The 19030-nt window shown below is 42.4% G+C and overlaps 1 protein-coding gene across 6 annotated transcripts in view; it reads left to right on the forward strand.

Moving 5' to 3' along the window:
* Positions 1–19030, forward strand: part of grip1 (glutamate receptor interacting protein 1) — a 274049-nt gene that overhangs the window by 203242 nt on the left and 51777 nt on the right. For all 6 annotated transcript variants that reach the window (XM_060889680.1, XM_060889682.1, XM_060889678.1 and 3 more), the window contains exons 3-5: positions 14529–14664; positions 15537–15682; positions 16221–16304. In XM_060889680.1, coding sequence (XP_060745663.1) covers positions 14529–14664; positions 15537–15682; positions 16221–16304 — 366 coding nt within the window. The remainder of the gene's footprint in view (positions 1–14528; positions 14665–15536; positions 15683–16220; positions 16305–19030) is intronic.

Here is a 19030-nt window from a genome sequence, read left to right on the forward strand (position 1 = left end):
ACACATCAACAATGGCGGATGTTGCTTTACTGTTAATGCTCATGGCTTTGTGAACCTAAATTAGCATCCAAACTCGGCGAATCCAACGTGTACGTGCAGCTCCATGTAATCTGTATAAACTGAGGTTGTAATCGAGAAAGTACATAACGTTATTTTATCATTAACACAGAAAAAAGTTAGCCTTAGCATGTAGCTACTTACTATCATGTGTGCTGATAATGTATCATATCACGGTAAAGTAAAAGTGTATTAAACATTAGTATACTTAAGGTACATCAAATGCGCTAACAGTAGCCCCGCCCACAGCCCCTGACACAAGCGGTTCTTAAGTCTAGACCAGCAACGTTTTGGTGCTACTTAAGAACCACTTTTCCTGGTTCAGAGCCGGTGCTTTGGCTGTTCGAAACAGAAAGAACTGGTTCTTAATTAGGCTCTGGCTCCGAACCAGCACTTATACTGCCTCGGTGGAAAAGGGGCATCAGTGCCTGTCCCAGGCTAAATAAAACGGGAGGGTTCGAATCTAAAATAAGGACCATGTGATCCACTGTGATGACCCCGAACAGGGAGCAGCTGAAAGAAGAAGAAAATAAAAAAAATTAGTGATCATTAATTCAATTTTGATTTGATGTTGATTTTGGACATAACTAGCAAGGTTTTATAAAGACAGAAATGTGTGCTTTTGCTGTGCTTTCTTTATTTTTTTATTCCGAAACCCATGATTTCTTTCTCATCCTTCTGAATTGACGCATGAGCTTAAAGATGTCATTTTGAATTAGCGCATAACGGATTAGTGAAACCCTGAACGTTAGATCATCCTCCAAGGGACAGAACCCAGGCATGGCAGCTGACTGGCACTTCTCTGGCCATGGAGTATAAAAGTGTATATAAACCTCAGCTGGCTTCATGACAAGCCAATCCAGCGCTCATCCTTCCATATCACTGCACGAACAAATCACCAGTTTTGTGAGCACACACACACACACACACACACACACACACTCACATCCCTCCTCCCTGTTTCTGATTGTGGAAATTGAGACATTGTTCTTCTTAAAGTGGCAGATAAATGGTCTTACGGGGTGTGAAAATGAAAGCCATGTACTGTATAATCCTCAAGTATGTATTCCTGAGCACATCAAATCCATCTTCAGTGGTGTTTTACTGTATAGCGTCATGGCTCTGGCTCTGTCTGGTGGAATGTGTTGGTTTTAATGTGGTAGCACTACATACGGTGTGTGTTCCCTGTATTCAGGCCTATAGTGTCCACACTGGGGTAGAACCTTAAACAAAATAATACCAACAGCACCTTGATTTTGACTTCTAATCTTAAGGTTTCTAACTGAAATATATACGTCGTAGTTTATCATGCTTAACTGCTTGGTTCCTTGGTAAATATGTGTTCTAGTCTCACATTATAATTTAAGTCTGCACCATGCTACTGAATTATTCCCAGTCCTGCCTTGAATCAAATACTGATTCCATTTTTTGCTGCTGTCTCACATTAAACATAAATTAGGTATGTCAGTAAGTGTCCCTGGCTCAGAGATACTGTATAGGATGCTGAGCTTTATTCCCATTGCTTTAGCTCTCTTATGGCTTGTACTTCATTCACTAAGTGTAGCCGTGTTCAATTTTTTAACACCTTGGTTCAAAAATATATGGTGGGAAAAAAGTTCTGGCTTCATGCACCATTTGGTGGAAAAAAAAGACCACAATGGACGTGAGAGAGAGCAGCTGCAAATCCATTGGCTACTGATTCCCAACGCTCACTGGGATACTTCGTAAAAGCTCCAGCAAGATCTGCCTGATTTAATAGATTATACCCCGGTAGTCTTTTCAGCTTAACTACCCTAAATGCTTACTCTATGAATTCATCTGATGTTGAACTCTGACTCGTTAGCATTCCAGTGCTGGTCTATCGCAGAGAATAATTGAAGCGTTGCTGTTACAGAATGATTCCTTTTCAATGGAACATGACCCACCTTCATGCTGGAAATGTAGCCTGCGTTTCTAAACCTCGTCACCGGTCGTGCCGCAGTCTGCGCACATTATGTCAGGTCATTGAAATTGATCGTTTCTTTGTAAAATCATCTCCACAAGCGTGTTTATTCCTCTTATATGACAGCGATGTTCCAAATAAATAGATCTGTGTTTTATTTACGGTACTTGCATAACAGCAGCAGAACCAGTTCTTGTCATCATCTGCGGTATAACAGCTTGTAACTTTGGGGGAAGTCGTGGCCTAATGGTTAGAGAGTCTGACTCCTAACCCTAAGGTTGTGGGAGTCTCGGGCCGGCAATACCACGACTGAGGTGCCCTTGAGCAAGGCACCGAACCCTCAACTGCTCCCTGGGCACCGCAGCATAAATGGCTGCCCACTGCTCCGTGTGTGTGTTCAATGCTGTGTGTGTGCACTTTGGATGGGTTAAATGCAGTGAACGAATTCTGAGTTTGGGTCACCAAACTTAGCCGTATGTCACGTCACTTTCACTAACAGGAATACACAGCTCGATGTAAGACACCGAACATTCGACCAGGAATTTTGTCCGAAATGCTCAATTATTCGTAAATTTGCTGTTGTATTAAAAGCAATAAAGCACTCACGGTGGTGTAGTTGTACTGATTGTCTTGCCCATCAAAGAGAGCATGAATATAAACGTGTCATTTGAATTCCAGACTGTAACACAATCAGAGCTGCAGTTACAGAAATGTAATCAGATCCAAGGATTCAGCAGCACTCTGGTAGAAATGAGATCAGTGCCAGGATCTTTCACTGCTGTATCTGGGTGAATTGTGTTAGCCAGCGTTTTTAGTCTACACAGCTCTTGTGACCCAAACCATGGACCTGGATGAGCACACTGGAAGATTCACTTCTCTACTGGGTTACGTGGTTTCACACATACACCAGTTTTACTAGCTTGGGACTAGTGTTATTTTTGTCACCTATTTTTAATTTAGTCTTAGTCTTAGTCTTGTGCCAAATGTCCTTGTTAGTTTTAGTCATATTTAGTCATTCACATATCTTTTTTTGTTAGTCAAGTTTTAGTCGACTAAAAGTCTCGTCATTTTAGTCTAGTTTTAGTTAAAAGATAACTCAAGGTATCTTAGTCCAGTTTTAGTCGACTAAAAGTCTTTTAATTTTAGTCTAGTTTTAGTCAAAAAAATTGTAGTCTTTTTTTAAAATAACACATTATTACTGAGATTATTACTGATAAACATTTCAGTAAAAAAAGTGTTTCACATATGTTTCACTCGAACTTGACTGCACATCACATTTTTTACTTTATTGATGCTGCTTTTAATCGTAATGCAAAGACCGGTCATCGGGACATAAGCTGTCATGTACTGTACAATAAAAGAGCCTGCGCAGTGACAGGAAATACAATTTAACACAAAAAGCCTGACTAGACCAGGGGTGGACTTTTTTTTTTGAGCGGCGTGTGGACGAATTGTTTCTACGCACACACTAAACAGCGCGAAGCCGCGAACTCGTTCTGAATATTTTAAAGGCGTAACAGCTGATGAAAAAGCAGAGACAATTGTAGACGAAAATGAAGAGATTTTATCTTAGTTTTTATTTTATACAAAACATTTTCGTCTCGTCTTTTTTCGTCAACAATAACGCATGTTAATTTAGTCTTAGTCAGCGTTTTTGGACAGTGGTGCAGTCTTGTCATCGTCTCGTCTTAGTCATGAAAAAAAAAGGTTGTTGACTAACATATTGCGTCTTGTCTCGTCTGACGAAATTAACACTACTTGGGACGGAGTGATATTTCAGTCTAGTTTCAGTCGGTTTTGTGTATGTTTGTTTTCCGAAGCTTCGTCAGCGCTCTAGACAAAGACGTCGCCTCTTCACGAATGCATGAATGGACAGGTCTCTGAGATACACTCTCTCGGCCCTGTCAACATCCTTGTAGGACATTCGTCTGTATAAATGCCACATTAGCACAGAGTATGTCAGTAAGCAGAGAACGTCTGTGTGTCAGAGAGAAAGAGAGATGGAGAGAGAGGATGTAGAAGAGGAGAAGGATGTTTTAAGTCCAGGAGCCTTAGGAAATGGCCTCTAAATGATTTAGCATCTTGATGTAACCTGACAACACAGAGCTGTGCATCTTCTAAACCAGAGAATTGGAGCGCGGCAGGAGTGGTGTGTGTGTGCGTGTGCGTGCGTGTGTGTGTGTGTGTGTGTGTGTGTGTATGTATTGTTGAATGCTGACACTGATGGCATCCTTCTGCATCGAGATGCCTAAAAGAGCCGAGAGCTGCATGAGACCTGTGTCTGTGGCTCACTCTGTAAAGGTACAATGTAGTCATTTGTTAAGCTCCTTTGTAGACTCCCGTGGCGGTGTACCCAGGGGCTTGTCCAATTGGATTTGAATTGAAACGTCTCTGCGTAGAAATGGGGAGCGGTTTAATGCCTGCAGGCTGTGATGAGAGGGTGAGGGGTGAAGCCAGGCACTGTAGAGAGCCTGCGAGAATGTGCTGTGTATGCATGGCGGTGCCTCAGTCCATGCTGCCTGCCTCAAACCTTTCATGATAAATGAGGAATCACTTGCTGGAACGTTCTCCTCCAGTCCAGCAGCCCTCTCGTATAAATATATCTTTTGCTGGATTTTGTTGTTCATAGAACAGTCACTAGAGACGTGGAATTAATTGTACATTAATCAATCCTCAGACTTTACCAACTGTGAATCATGAAATATTGTGATACAGTAGTTAACGTGTTAGTCAGCCTGATTAAGCATTTACAGGTATTCAGAAAACACAGGCAAATGATTCAGTAAGTATTCTCATATTTCATCAAGCTTAATTCATCGTTTAGACTCATTTAGTTTATGCATCATGCATGATCTGTTATAATGAAGCAAGTACAGTACATACCCTCCAAGTACACTAGAAGTGAGTGTTTTATGTGTACTGTGGGGATTTGTAGATTTTCTGTCTCATGCCCAGTGTTTTGGATCCATCATTCTGACTAAAATAAATCAGTTCCTGAGAGTGTGTGTTAGGGTGTGTGTGTTAGGTAGTGTGTGTGTGTGTGTGTGTCTGTGTGTGTGTGTATGTGTTAGGGAGTGCATGAGCGTAAGACTGAGTGCGTGAGCGTAAGACTGAGTGCGTGAGCGCAAGCCGGAGTGCATGAGCGTAAGCCGGAGTGCGTGAGTGTAAGCCGGAGTGCGTGAGCGTAAGGCGGAGTGCGTGAGTGTAAGTGTGGTGTAAGGCGGAGTGCGTGAGTGTAAGTGTAGTGTAAGGCGGAGTGCGTGAGAGTAAGTGTAGTGTAAGGCGGAGTGCGTGAGTGTAAGTGTAGTGTAAGGCGGAGTGCGTGAGAGTAAGTGTAGTGTAAGGCGGAGTGCGTGAGTGTAAGGCGGAGTGCGTGAGAGTAAGTGTAGTGTAAGGCGGAGTGTGTGAGAGTAAGTGTAGTGTAAGGCGGAGTGCGTGAGAGTAAGTGTAGTGTAAGGCGGAGTGCGTGAGTGTAAGGCGGAGTGCGTGAGAGTAAGTGTAGTGTAAGGCGGAGTGCGTGAGAGTAAGTTCAGTGTAATGCGGAGTGCGTGAGAGTAAGTTCAGTGTAATGCGGAGTGCGTGAGAGTAAGTGTAGTGTAAGGCGGAGTGCGTGAGTGTAAGGCGGAGTGCGTGAGAGTAAGTGTAGTGTAAGGCGGAGTGCGTGAGAGTAAGTGTAGTGTAAGGCGGAGTGCGTGAGAGTAAGTTCAGTGTAATGCGGAGTGCGTGAGAGTAAGTTCAGTGTAATGCGGAGTGCGTGAGAGTAAGTGTAGTGTAAGGCGGAGTGCGTGAGAGTAAGTGTAGTGTAAGGCGGAGTGCGTGAGTGTAAGTGTAGTGTAAGGCGGAGTGCGTGAGAGTAAGTGTAGTGTAAGGCGGAGTGCGTGAGTGTAAGTGTAGTGTAAGGCGGAGTGCGTGAGAGTAAGTGTAGTGTAAGGCGGAGTGTGTGAGAGTAAGTGTAGTGTAAGGCGGAGTGCGTGAGTGTAAGTGTAGTGTAAGGCGGAGTGCGTGAGAGTAAGTGTAGTGTAAGGCGGAGTGCGTGAGAGTAAGTGTAGTGTAAGGCGGAGTGCGTGAGAGTAAGTGTAGTGTAATGCGGAGTGCGTGAGAGTAAGTTCAGTGTAATGCGGAGTGCGTGAGTGTAAGTGTAGTGTAAGGCGGAGTGCGTGAGAGTAAGTGTAGTGTAAGGCGGAGTGCGTGAGAGTAAGTGTAGTGTAAGGCGGAGTGCGTGAGAGTAAGTTCAGTGTAATGCGGAGTGCGTGAGAGTAAGTTCAGTGTAATGCGGAGTGCGTGAGAGTAAGTGTAGTGTAATGCGGAGTGCGTGAGTGTAAGTGTAGTGTAAGGCGGAGTGCGTGAGAGTAAGTTCAGTGTAATGCGGAGTGCGTGAGAGTAAGTTCAGTGTAATGCGGAGTGCGTGAGAGTAAGTGTAGTGTAAGGCGGAGTGCGTGAGTGTAAGTGTAGTGTAAGGCGGAGTGCGTGAGAGTAAGTTCAGTGTAATGCGGAGTGCGTGAGTGTAAGTGTAGTGTAAGGCGGAGTGCGTGAGTGTAAGTGTAGTGTAAGGCGGAGTGCGTGAGTGTAAGTGTAGTGTAAGGCGGAGTGCGTGAGTGTAAGTGTAGTGTAAGGCGGAGTGCGTGAGAGTAAGTTCAGTGTAAGGCGGAGTGCGTGAGTGTAAGTGTAGTGTAAGGCGGAGTGCGTGAGTGTAAGTGTAGTGTAAGGCGGAGTGCGTGAGAGTAAGTGTAGTGTAAGGCGGAGTGCGTGAGAGTAAGTTCAGTGTAAGGCGGAGTGCGTGAGTGTAAGTGTAGTGTAAGGCGGAGTGCGTGAGTGTAAGTGTAGTGTAAGGCGGAGTGCGTGAGAGTAAGTGTAGTGTAAGGCGGAGTGCGTGAGTGTAAGTGTAGTGTAAGGCGGAGTGCGTGAGTGTAAGTGTAGTGTAAGGCGGAGTGCGTGAGAGTAAGTGTAGTGTAAGGCGGAGTGTGTGAGAGTAAGTGTAGTGTAAGGCGGAGTGCGTGAGTGTAAGTGTAGTGTAAGGCGGAGTGCGTGAGAGTAAGTTCAGTGTAAGGCGGAGTGTGTGAGAGTAAGTGTAGTGTAAGGCGGAGTGCGTGAGAGTAAGTGTAGTGTAAGGCGGAGTGCGTGAGTGTAAGTGTAGTGTAAGGCGGAGTGCGTGAGAGTAAGTGTAGTGTAAGGCGGAGTGCGTGAGAGTAAGTGTAGTGTAAGGCGGAGTGCGTGAGTGTAAGTGTAGTGTAAGGCGGAGTGCGTGAGAGTAAGTTCAGTGTAATGCGGAGTGCGTGAGAGTAAGTGTAGTGTAAGGCGGAGTGCGTGAGTGTAAGTGTAGTGTAAGGCGGAGTGCGTGAGAGTAAGTTCAGTGTAAGGCGGAGTGCGTGAGAGTAAGTGTAGTGTAAGGCGGAGTGCGTGAGAGTAAGTGTAGTGTAAGGCGGAGTGCGTGAGTGTAAGTGTAGTGTAAGGCGGAGTGCGTGAGAGTAAGTTCAGTGTAATGCGGAGTGCGTGAGAGTAAGTGTAGTGTAAGGCGGAGTGCGTGAGTGTAAGTGTAGTGTAAGGCGGAGTGCGTGAGAGTAAGTTCAGTGTAAGGCGGAGTGCGTGAGAGTAAGTTCAGTGTAATGCGGAGTGCGTGAGAGTAAGTGTAGTGTAAGGCGGAGTGCGTGAGTGTAAGTGTAGTGTAAGGCGGAGTGCGTGAGAGTAAGTTCAGTGTAAGGCGGAGTGCGTGAGTGTAAGTGTAGTGTAAGGCGGAATGTGTGAGAGTAAGTTCAGTGTAAGGCGGAGTTCGTGAGTGTAAGTGTAGTGTAAGGCGGAGTGCGTGAGTGTAATTGTAGTGTAAGGCGGAGTGCGTGAGAGTAAGTGTAGTGTAAGGCGGAGTGCGTGAGAGTAAGTGTAGTGTAAGGCGGAGTGCGTGAGTGTAAGTTCAGTGTAATGCGGAGTGCGTGAGAGTAAGTGTAGTGTAAGGCGGAGTGCGTGAGAGTAAGTTCAGTGTAATGCGGAGTGCGTGAGTGTAAGTGTAGTGTAATGCGGAGTGTGTGAGAGTAAGTTCAGTGTAAGGCGGAGTGTGTGAGAGTAAGTTCAGTGTAAGGCGGAGTGTGTGAGAGTAAGTTCAGTGTAAGGCGGAGTGCGTGAGTGTAAGTGTAGTGTAAGGCGGAGTGTGTGAGAGTAAGTTCAGTGTAAGGCGGAGTGCGTGAGTGTAAGTGTAGTGTAATGCGGAGTGCGTGAGAGTAAGTGTAGTGTAAGGCGGAGTGCGTGAGAGTAAGTGTAGTGTAAGGCGGAGTGCGTAAGTGTAGTGTAATGCGGAGTGCGTGAGTGTAAGACACTTCACCACTAAGCACTAATGAGTGTGTTGAAAGGATGTTTGCTATAGACACACTGTGAATAAGAACACTACGGTGATCACAGGACAGTCTTTGTGATATAAGCAGCAGTTCTTATTGACACATCTAGATTAACAGTTGATATTATTTAGTAACAAGCGATTTTTGGGAAAGGGAAGTCTTTAAGGTGTCCCTGTGGGAGCAGCCCTGACAGCCCCGACAGCCCCGACAACACAAGGTGAGTCACACATTCAGGAGAAGAGCATCAGGATGATCAGGCAGGTCCAGAGGGTCAGACGAACAACAGCTATAAAAACAATACAGCTTCACTAGCCCTCTTAACCTGAAGTGACATCAGAGGGTCTTAAAGGAAAAAATACAGCTATGTGTGTATTGCTAATCATTTAAAAATGATCTGATAGTGAGTCTGTGTTTCCTTGTTCACAATGCTGATATTTAATGTAATTAACCATTATTCATTGGAAATATTTGCAGCACGATCACATTGTGTGTAGATGTGCAGGACGTTCATGTAGCTGTCAAGATTTAAGCTGCTGAAGTCAGCACAATTGTTCTTGTTTTGTTTTTTCCCCCTTTGATTGTTTAATACCACATATAATACCACATAAATTCCCATCCATGCACAGTTCAGCATGAACATTCTTTCCTGTCATTACTCCGTTGCCAGACATTAGTAACACTGCATAGTTACACACTGAATGGTGTTGCGCTGCACTTTTAACACCAAGCGTGTTACAGTGTAATTACAGTTTCACTAATTCAGCAGTTGACCGTGAACATGAACAGCAAACTTTCCGTTCTGCTGATTCAGTTCAAAAAAGTGCCCGGTTACTGAGCTTAAAGAGCGATTAATCTGTGTGCGCTTTCTGTCTTACTTTCCTTGTATATGGCACTACAATCATGTTATTAAAGAAAGTTAAAGAAAAATAAAATCAACGCATCACTGCTTTCATACTGTAGTAAACTGGGCAGTGTTAATTGGCTAAAGATCAGAGATTCGCCGTCGTTTCTCAGATAAAGTCCAGACCACATGTGATTGAACATCATACATCAACATTATAATAATTAAAGCAAGTCTTTTAAAACCCAAAGAGAAAATGTCCTCAGTTCGTTTCATTCGATACGAGAATAAACTCAGAGAATTAGCTTCTCAGTTCTCAGTTGTGAAATTCATATCTCAGTCATAGACCCTGTCATATTTTGTCCCTCCAGCAGATCAATCCGTCATCATAAATCGGTTAATAATACGATCGTGATTGAGACGTGTGATGATGACATAAAAGTGTCTGAGTGCTCTCATTAGACGACCCTAAGATTTCTGAGCGCTCAGACTGCGAAATTAAATGTAGTAAAAATATGTTATGTGAATTTAATAAAGTCTGGCAGCTGGAATAAAGACGAGGTTTCTAGATAGACAGCATTCAATTCAATTCAAGTTTATTTGTATAGCGCTTTTTACAGTTGACATTGTCTCAAAGCAGCTTTACGGAACATAAACATAGAACAAAAGTTATTATAAAGAATAATATAAAGTTTTATATGATACAAAATACAAGATTGATATTAGATAGATTTAAATGTGTTTGGATTTATCTCCAATGAGCAAGTCTGAGGTGACTCAGGTGACAGTGGTGAGGAGGAAAAACTCCCTTGGATGGTAAAGGAAGAAACCTTGAGAGGAACCAGACTCAAAAGGGAACCTCATCCTCATATGGGTGACACCGGAGGGTGTGATTATAAATATACAGTCTGATAAATGTTGTATTGATGCAAATGGCCACATGGAGTTGGCTTCTCCTCTTTAGTATAGCAGAGTCTAACTGGAGCTGGTAGATCTCTAGATCCTCACAGAGTCGCCCTCATCTCAGTGGAGGTCCAAAATCTTCATCGCACTGAAGACAATCGGAGCTGGTAAAATTTCTGGATGCCGAAGTCATGGATGAGGTTCACATTCGCACCAGAATGCAGTGTGTATTGCTTTGCATAAACCTACAAAATCTGGATGAGGATTCTAGCCCAGGATACTTTCTATAAAAAGACTAGATTGGTTCTTGGTTCTAGTTCGCTGCCAAATACAAAGAACTCCTTGTCCTAATTGGTCAGATGTTAGTGATTCACAGATAAGTAGATATTTTGCAGACATCTCCCTGAAATGTGAGAGTAACAACAATGTTTTTTTTGTTGTTTTTTTTGGAAAGAATATTTTTTCATAGAAAAACTGACACCTACATGTAATATACATATAAACACATGTATCATAAAATCCTGCAGATACAGTATATAGGTCAAGAGCTTCAATTACTGTTCACATCACATCAGCTCTGAGAATAAGGAAAGTGGGATCTCGGTTACTTTAACCATGACATTGTTGTTTGTGCCTAATGAGCCAGTTTGAATATGTCAGAAACTACTGCTCTCCTGCGATTTTCACACACAACAGCCTCTAGAGTTTACACAGAATGGTGCAAGAAACAAAAACATCCTATGAGCAGATTCTATGCAGAATACAACAGCTCACTGATGACTGGATGAAGCTGACCGGACGGCCCACACCGAGTTCTCCTGTCAGCCGTGAACAAGAATCTGAAGCTATCATAGGCACAGACTCAACCAAACTAAAATGTTTAACTGACTAATTTGGAAGAATCTTTGTCCATGATATCCTCAGATTCCTGTTCATGGCTGACAGGAGAGTTAACCTGATGTTAGAGAGAAGTTAACCTGATGTTAGAGAGAAGTTAACCTGATGTTTTGTGCATGATGAGATGCTTTTCTGCTCAACACGGTAGTAAAGAGCGATTATTTGACTTACTACTGTATATCCCACCTGGCAGCTCGAACAAAATCTGACTATTCTCTTATCAGAAAATCCAAGCTCATCAGCACTTTCTAAAATACCCACACCAGCCCATATGGCACCAACAACCTTACCAGAGTTAAAGTCAACGAGATCACATTGTTTCCTCATTCTGATGATTGATGTGTCATTACTCAAAGCTCTTGACCTGCATCTGCATGATTTCATTCATTCTGCTGATGCTATTGAGATAACTGCATACATACGCAGGTGTATTTATTCCTATTAAACACACACACACACACACACACACACACACACACACACACACAGATATATTGGGCTGATTTGAATTTAATGACTGTAGGCTTGTTTCTGGTCTCCGTAGAAAGTTAAAAAAAAATTCATTAAAGAAATCAAAGAATAAAAGCTGACAGCAAATCCCCAAAACAGGGCATCAAGAAGCAGAAGAAAGGACGTGTCACAAATAAGATACAGAGGTAAATAAACTGTATTTGCTGTATTCATGTAGCATTAAAATAAACCGATTATGAAGATCACAGCATAAAGGAATAAACCAGTTTCTGTGATTGAACATCTTCACATTGTGGTTCTGTTGCAACGAGGCAAGAACGAGGATTAGAGGCGTCGTGAAATGAACGCCGTTATCAGTGCCTCTTGATGCATGTGCTTGGACACGCCCTCTCCCGAGTGCATGGCACCCTTCACCGACTTAATGCTGTTCCTGGCTTCGCCAAAGTCATTGAATGATTTAGCGCTGATCATTACGGCTGCTAGACACGGTCATTAATTATGCACTTTTAAACTTTTACTGTCTTCATTTCCTCCCCCACTCTTAGCCTCTCTCTCTCTCTCTCCTCTGAGGAGTTGTTCCACCTCTCTCAATCATCTTTTATGCCACAAAAGAAGACATCGTGCATAGAAATATGTTGCCCAACCTGGTCACCGTGGTAACGCTGTTGAGCGATGAAGCGTTACTCAGAGCTGAGGGCAAACAGCATAAGAAAGACAGAGAGGAAGGGTGGAAAGAAGAGAGGGGGGAAAGAGGAAATGGAAAAAAGGCACATCATAGTAATTCTATTATGTGCTTTTTTCCATTTCCGCTTTTCCCCCCTTATCATCCTACACACCTTTCTCCAAAGCTCTCGAGGGCTAAGCCTGTCTGGCTCAGGCCAGTACTGAATCCAAGCATTACCGAACTTTTGGAGAGTCTTTGTTATAACCGTGTGTGTGTGTGTGTACGTGTGTACGCGTACGCATGCTCACCATCACCCTGCTGCTCTCTGATGGATGGAGCCGACATTGCTGTGGTTTGAGACAGAACCTTATGACGCAGTCCTATTATCAGAAGAGGTTGATCATGCGTAGCTACAAGACAGCAGACATTCAGAGTAATGGCTTTTTCGTTTAGATGATAGAAATTCACCACCATTAGTCAGGGCAATTTGTGTGTGAGGGGCGGAAGAGAGAGAACGAGAGAAAGACATTCAGGGTGGGTTTAATTCGATACTGCCAGTCCCTGTGGAAGAGAACAACAATTTATTTCTCACCCAAATGGGGGACACTTGCATTTTATAATCGGATGCCCTGTAATTTCACTGCCTGAAGAATCCCCAGCTGAACAAAGTTATTGTTAATGAAATTATACGATGAAAGCAGAAGACAGGCTGATGGCAGATTTTTCGTAATTAATTCTGAAAGGCTGGCTTGAAACGTTGAATGCATGACCGATTGAAATGTCTTCAATTTTCTGACTTGCTTACGGTTTTGTGGGCATGGTTTATAATCGCTCTGATCACTCACACTTACAGCCGTGCATGCAGACAGACAAGGGTGTATATCTAGCTCATCAAGTCCCACCTCTCTGCATTCGTCCTCTTCTTAAGGAAGATACTGCAGGTTTAGGTCAAGGGCACATCGGGTATCGGCTTAAGCCCCCTGACCCGGCTCTGCCCTGGAGCATGATCCGACACGGCTCCTCAGTCCCAGCCCATATGGTCCAATTTAATGCATGAGCAGAATTCTGTATCAGTGCTGCCATCATTAGGCCAGCTGCTGTGACCACCAGACTGAATCATTGAGGTGATGATGCTCATTCTGGACAATAAAAGTGATTGATGACCTGCATGTTCTTATAATGGCATGACTGGAGGTGGCACATGAATATAAACTGAATCCTCCGGGGTTTATTACGAGTGACCTTTTAACAACTTGATGGCTTACGTACATGCACAGAAAAAAATACCTCACTTTGGTTTTAAAGTGTTGGAGATGAAGCTTACAGATGTCGAATGGCACAGGGGCATCAGTGAGGTACTGTATGTAAATGGACTTGCTCTTGAAGAATAGACGAGTATTTATAATAAGAATTGTCCACGTATCACACGTCTCTAGCCAGACTGTATAGACTTGACGTGAAATTGATAGCTCTAGGCTAGGTTTTATATCAGTCATGATTTACGTTGTGTGCTGTGCTTGTGATGAGTTGTGTCCCTGCTTTGGTTCCCTGTTGATGATACGTTTGTTTATACCTGAGGGAGGACAATGGTTCTGTGTGGTACAGTGTTTTGTCTGCAGTCTACGTCTATGGTATGTTTTTAGAGAGCTGATTTAAAAAGGTTTCACTCAAGCTGCAGCTTTTCCACAAGCTGAGTGAGTTCACATAGTAGGATCAACAGCATGGAGCATGAAGGGTCTGAACTGCAAGACCGCTTCATACCCACTACATACAGAAACGTGTACAGAGTTGGGAGAAGAGAAATATATTTTCTACTAGCAAGAAAAGAGAGCTATGTCAGTATGTGTGCTGTATATTGGAGTGTGAAGAAGTCGAGGAGGAAGAGGAGGAAGAGGGCTCCCGAACCTTATAATGTGACTTTCATCATCTTGGAGAGGGAATGAATGACAGCACATCGATTTAAGAGAGAGGATGTTGGGGAGGGGGCAATGCCTGCTGACCAGACACTATAGTGAGAGTGTGTGAAGGAGGAGATTGTGTGTGTGTGAAAGAGAGAGAGAGAGAGAGAGAGAGAGAGAGAGAGAGAGATTGACTATCTTCATCTCTTCTCCTCATCTGTTACATTTCTTTTAATTTTATCTTCATTTTACTCCACAATCGTCTTGAGTGCTACTCTAATTACCGGTCAAATCTGTGTGTGTATGCACGTGTGTGTGTGTATGCATGTGTGTGTATGCACGTGTGTGTGTGTGCGCGTGTGTGCGTGTGTGGCAGCTTACGGAGTCTGAGTGTGGATCTCCATCAGTGAGAAGAGCGGTATGGCAGCCACCAGGCTCCTCTGCTCCTGCGCTCCATTTATCTCGTGCCTGTGTTCCTCCTCCTCCTCCTCCTCCTCTTGCTCCTCTCACCCTTCCTCTCCCTCACCCACAGATGAGTTTAAGGGCTCCAGCATAGTGGAGCTGATGAAGAAGGAAGGCACCACCCTGGGCCTGACCGTTTCAGGAGGCATCGACAAGGACGGCAAGCCACGCGTCTCCAACCTACGGCAGGGCGGAATCGCAGCCAGGTAAACACACACTTAACCAGAGCTGTGTCTGTAACACAAACTCATGCTGTTTGTGTGAACCTCAGCGGGCTCCTTCCGGCTGAGTTTTGGTGCTCAGCCAAATGATCAGATTTGAATATTGCATGAGGAGTGAAAGAGCGCCTGTGCATGTGACAGTGTGTTTGTGTGTTTGTGTGTGTGTGTGTGGCTGCCCATAGCAAGCTCACAGGTCATCTAGCTACACACACATACACATCACGCTCACTCCCTGAGAGGATAAATCACACATGCTTCAGAATGACTAAGTCTCAAACCTACACACACACACACACACACACACACACACACACACAAACATTTCGTCCAAGCCACAGATTTCAACTGGATGCAATTATTTTCCCCCAAACCATTTTCAAGAGCTGCTTGGCTTTAAAGGTTGGTGACTGTATTATATATTAAAGCTTAAACTCCAGCGTCATTCTGCACAAGGACTGAAAATAGCTGCCCTGATTCACACTTTGGGTTTATTTCAACACTGGGAAGGTGTGTGTGTGTGTGTGGGTTTGAGAGACTGAGCAGCCTCATTGCTTATTTTCTCACTACAAAGCATTCTATTAATCTCCTCCAAACAACTCTCAAGGCTCAGCACTACACCTAACAAGCTCTCCGTCTCATCTGTCCTTTATTCTGCCTTTATATCTTCCTCCCTGTTCATTTCCCCCATTTCTCTCTGCCTGATTTCTTTCACGCCATCTTTCACCACCTCTCCTCCCTCCTCTTCCTTCCTTCCCTCACCTCACATCACCCTAATTTGTACTTCCTTTCTTATCTGTCGCCGTCCGATCCACGTCTTCATTTTCCTTTCCCTTCTGCTTCCCGCCTCTCTGTCGAAGGAGCGACCAGCTGAACGTCGGAGACTACATCAAGTCGGTGAACGGCATCAACCTGACCAAGTTCCGTCACGATGAGATTATTAGCCTGCTGAAAAACGTAGGCGAGAGAGTGGTACTGGAGGTGGAATATGAACTGCCGCCTGTTTGTGAGTTCACTTTTTTATGATGTTCATTGATTGATAATTACAGATTAAAGCTGTTTTTATGTCGTCTAGATTATAATATAATACAGTAGCACGTTTTGTCCGAACCAGTCAGTAGCTCTAGGTTTGTTTTCTTCACACTTTTACCTTTATTCAGTTCAAATAAATCTGATTGGCATTGTGAGTTTAACACAGGCTTCTGTCTCATCCAGATTCAGATCTCGCACCTTTCCGATAACTTTCACAGCAGTTACATGAAGGAATCCTACCAGTATGATTAACTGAATAATTATCCTAGACTACACACTAAATAACGTCACAGTAAAGCATGAGCTCCTTTATTTATACGAGTCTTATGATCAATACTGCATATCGTTGACTCTATTTTAAAATAAAAAGGCTGACATCGTAGTTTTTAATGCTCTTTTATACCGCTGAGATCTTCCTCGTTGTACGATTTGCTGTGTTAGATCACTGCTCACATTTATCGCATGACTAGTCGAAGCTAATTATAACATGAGCCGATTGTGTTCGTCTGCAGCCGTGCAAGGTACAGGTGTAATGTTCAAAAATGTCGAGGTGACGCTACACAAAGAGGGGAACACGTTTGGATTTGTCATCAGAGGTAAGTTGAGTTTGCCAGAACTCTGAATTCTGGGAAAATGTGCATTAATGTGTGCAAGGTTAAGTTGTTTCTAAACCACAGCATACGCAAGTAGCTTTAAATACGGTGTATTTGTAAATTTGTAAAGTCTTAAACGTTAACAGTTCATGTGCTCTGTTAATTCATTTCTGTTCACTTTTTTTTTTTGTTAATGGATTTTAAGCTCTTGGTCTCCTCAATATCTAGACTTTCAGTCCTCGCTCTCTTAACCGTCTACCTTTCTATTATCGCTCCAGTCCCTGAATAATATTAAAGTAATAACTGAGGACTTTTTTCATTAAAAAAAAAATTATAATAATAATTGCTTGAAACTTAAACTTTTTAATTTTTAGCTGTTCTGGGTTTTTAAAATTCCATTAATTATTTAATACAATTTTTTGGATGATATTTTCCAAGAATTTGTATTTTTTTTACGCTGTTGTGATGAAAGTATATATGACTTTATATAGCATAGCTGTGTGGGGCAGGATCGGTTGCCTGGAAACAGACACAACAATTAATGGTGTGTTAACATCATGTGAGAATTACAGTAATTACATGAAACGTCAACAGCAGTCACTTCTTCATCGAACCTGTAATTAACAGTAATATTATATGTTGTCTATTTAGATTTGTGTCTTTTTTTTATTGTCTACATTAGAAGGCAGTAAAGCCTTGTGAGTGACCTGAACATGACCTGAACACACTATGATCATTGTCTCGGAGGAGTTTAGGACATCATTTCTGGTCCGATCAGATGTGCAGTAAAGACCTTCACATACCAAAAGTGTGCCAGTTTTTTTTTTTTTTTTTTTTTACTGTATATAGTTCTGCGACTTTTCTGAGCTGAAATATATTTGCCTTTTACCTGCATCTCAACCAGGAGTTTGTCATTTTAATATCTAGCTACCTCTAAAAGTGATAAGGTTTCATGCTGACATTTTGACAGTCGCTATCTGATTACAAACCGAATTCATTCACAGTTTTTTCTCTTTTTTTTTTTTTCTCTTTTCTGGGAATACCCTACACTCTTCCCCTTCTGCTCCCAGCTTTCTCAGGACATCTTATTCACATTAGACAGGGATATAGTTTTGACTCCAGAGCTGTTCATCCTTAATAACTTGTGCAAACTGGCTCTGTCTTTACAGCAGAGAGCTTTTAATTGCCTTCAGCCCTCCATGTATAAGGAGCGGAAGTATACAGGCTTTATTTCTACTAAATATCGTCTATTTGGAATTTGATTTTTTTCAGTTTTATTTGTATAGTGCTTTTAACAATGGACATCTTCTTAAAGCAGCTTTACAGAACATAAAATGTGTGTTTTTTTTATGTATTTAAATTTATCCTTATTCATCCCTAGGTTATGAAGGTCCCAAAAGGCCATGCATTATTATATTTTTTCCTTTCTTCTTTTCTCGTGATAACTACGTAATCTTTCTCGTTATCTCGACATAATTTCCTCCTGATCTCTGCATGAGAACATGTTCTAGTGGGAGCAAAAGAGCAGTAACGCAGCATCATAAATGATCACATGCGCTTTTACTTTAATCAGTGTGATTCGTGTGATTGACGACTTCCACATGAGTGTCCGACACTTAAGAAGTAGGCTGTGAAGACTGCATCTTTATCGTCGAAGACAATATAGTGACCCTACTGCGGTCAATCCAGCCGCTCTGTTTGAAAGCACAGTTAAACTATAGCCGCACATATATCGTAGGAGCGGCTTTGGGATACAGGGTGTTGATAGCGCTGAAAGACGAAAGTGAGCGTCCGCACGATCTTACGTCACAGAACAATCAATTAACGATTATACATGCGTGACAAACCAAATTCAGAACAATTGACAGTATTTATGAGAATAAAGGCTTAAGGTTTTAATAATCTATTACATATTAACAATAGGGTACATGCAGAGATCATAAGAAAATGAAGAAGTTATCACAACAAATATATATGTGTATATATATGATATATATATATATATATATATATATATATATATATATATATATATATATATATATATATATATATGCTTTATTAAATATATATATATATATATATATATATATATAAAATAAAGCATGGGATCTTAGGACCTCTGTCCTAGGCTGTGTGTTATTCCACTAAAATTCTACAACTTGTAATCATGGGACAAAATCGAAAACATACACACAGACATGAAGCGTTGCTCTCGAAACTGTCAAATCAATCGTTTCTTTTTTCTGATATTCCGATGTATGTTTGGAATATTTTCCTCCTTATTACTTTAATAGTCAGCCAGGTGGCTGTAGGTACGAATCTATTATTCATCTTTTTGTGCTGAAAAGATTTTAAAAACAACAAAAGAAAAATCTGCTGTCTGTTTCCCTCAGCAACTTGATTAAAGCCTGACATTAAAAGTGTGAGGGAATAAAACTAGCAAAGTTTTAACCCCTTCCACCCTAGCGAGCCAGGACAGACATTATAAATCCTTTCTTAAGCATACAAAGCCTGAAAGTGTCTACACAAGCAGCATAGCAGAAGTACGGGAAGAAGCTCCGCTATAAGACTATTTCCAAGACTAAGACCATTTCCACCTAAACAAAACACAATTCTAACACCAACATTGCACACGCAACAAAACTGACACAAACGATCGTCCGTTACGCGACACACACAACCTCATTCTACAGATTCCAACTGTATACTGATGAACTGATGAACAC

This window comes from Tachysurus vachellii, chromosome 16, assembly GCF_030014155.1.
Source record: "Tachysurus vachellii isolate PV-2020 chromosome 16, HZAU_Pvac_v1, whole genome shotgun sequence".
NCBI lineage: Eukaryota > Metazoa > Chordata > Actinopteri > Siluriformes > Bagridae > Tachysurus > Tachysurus vachellii.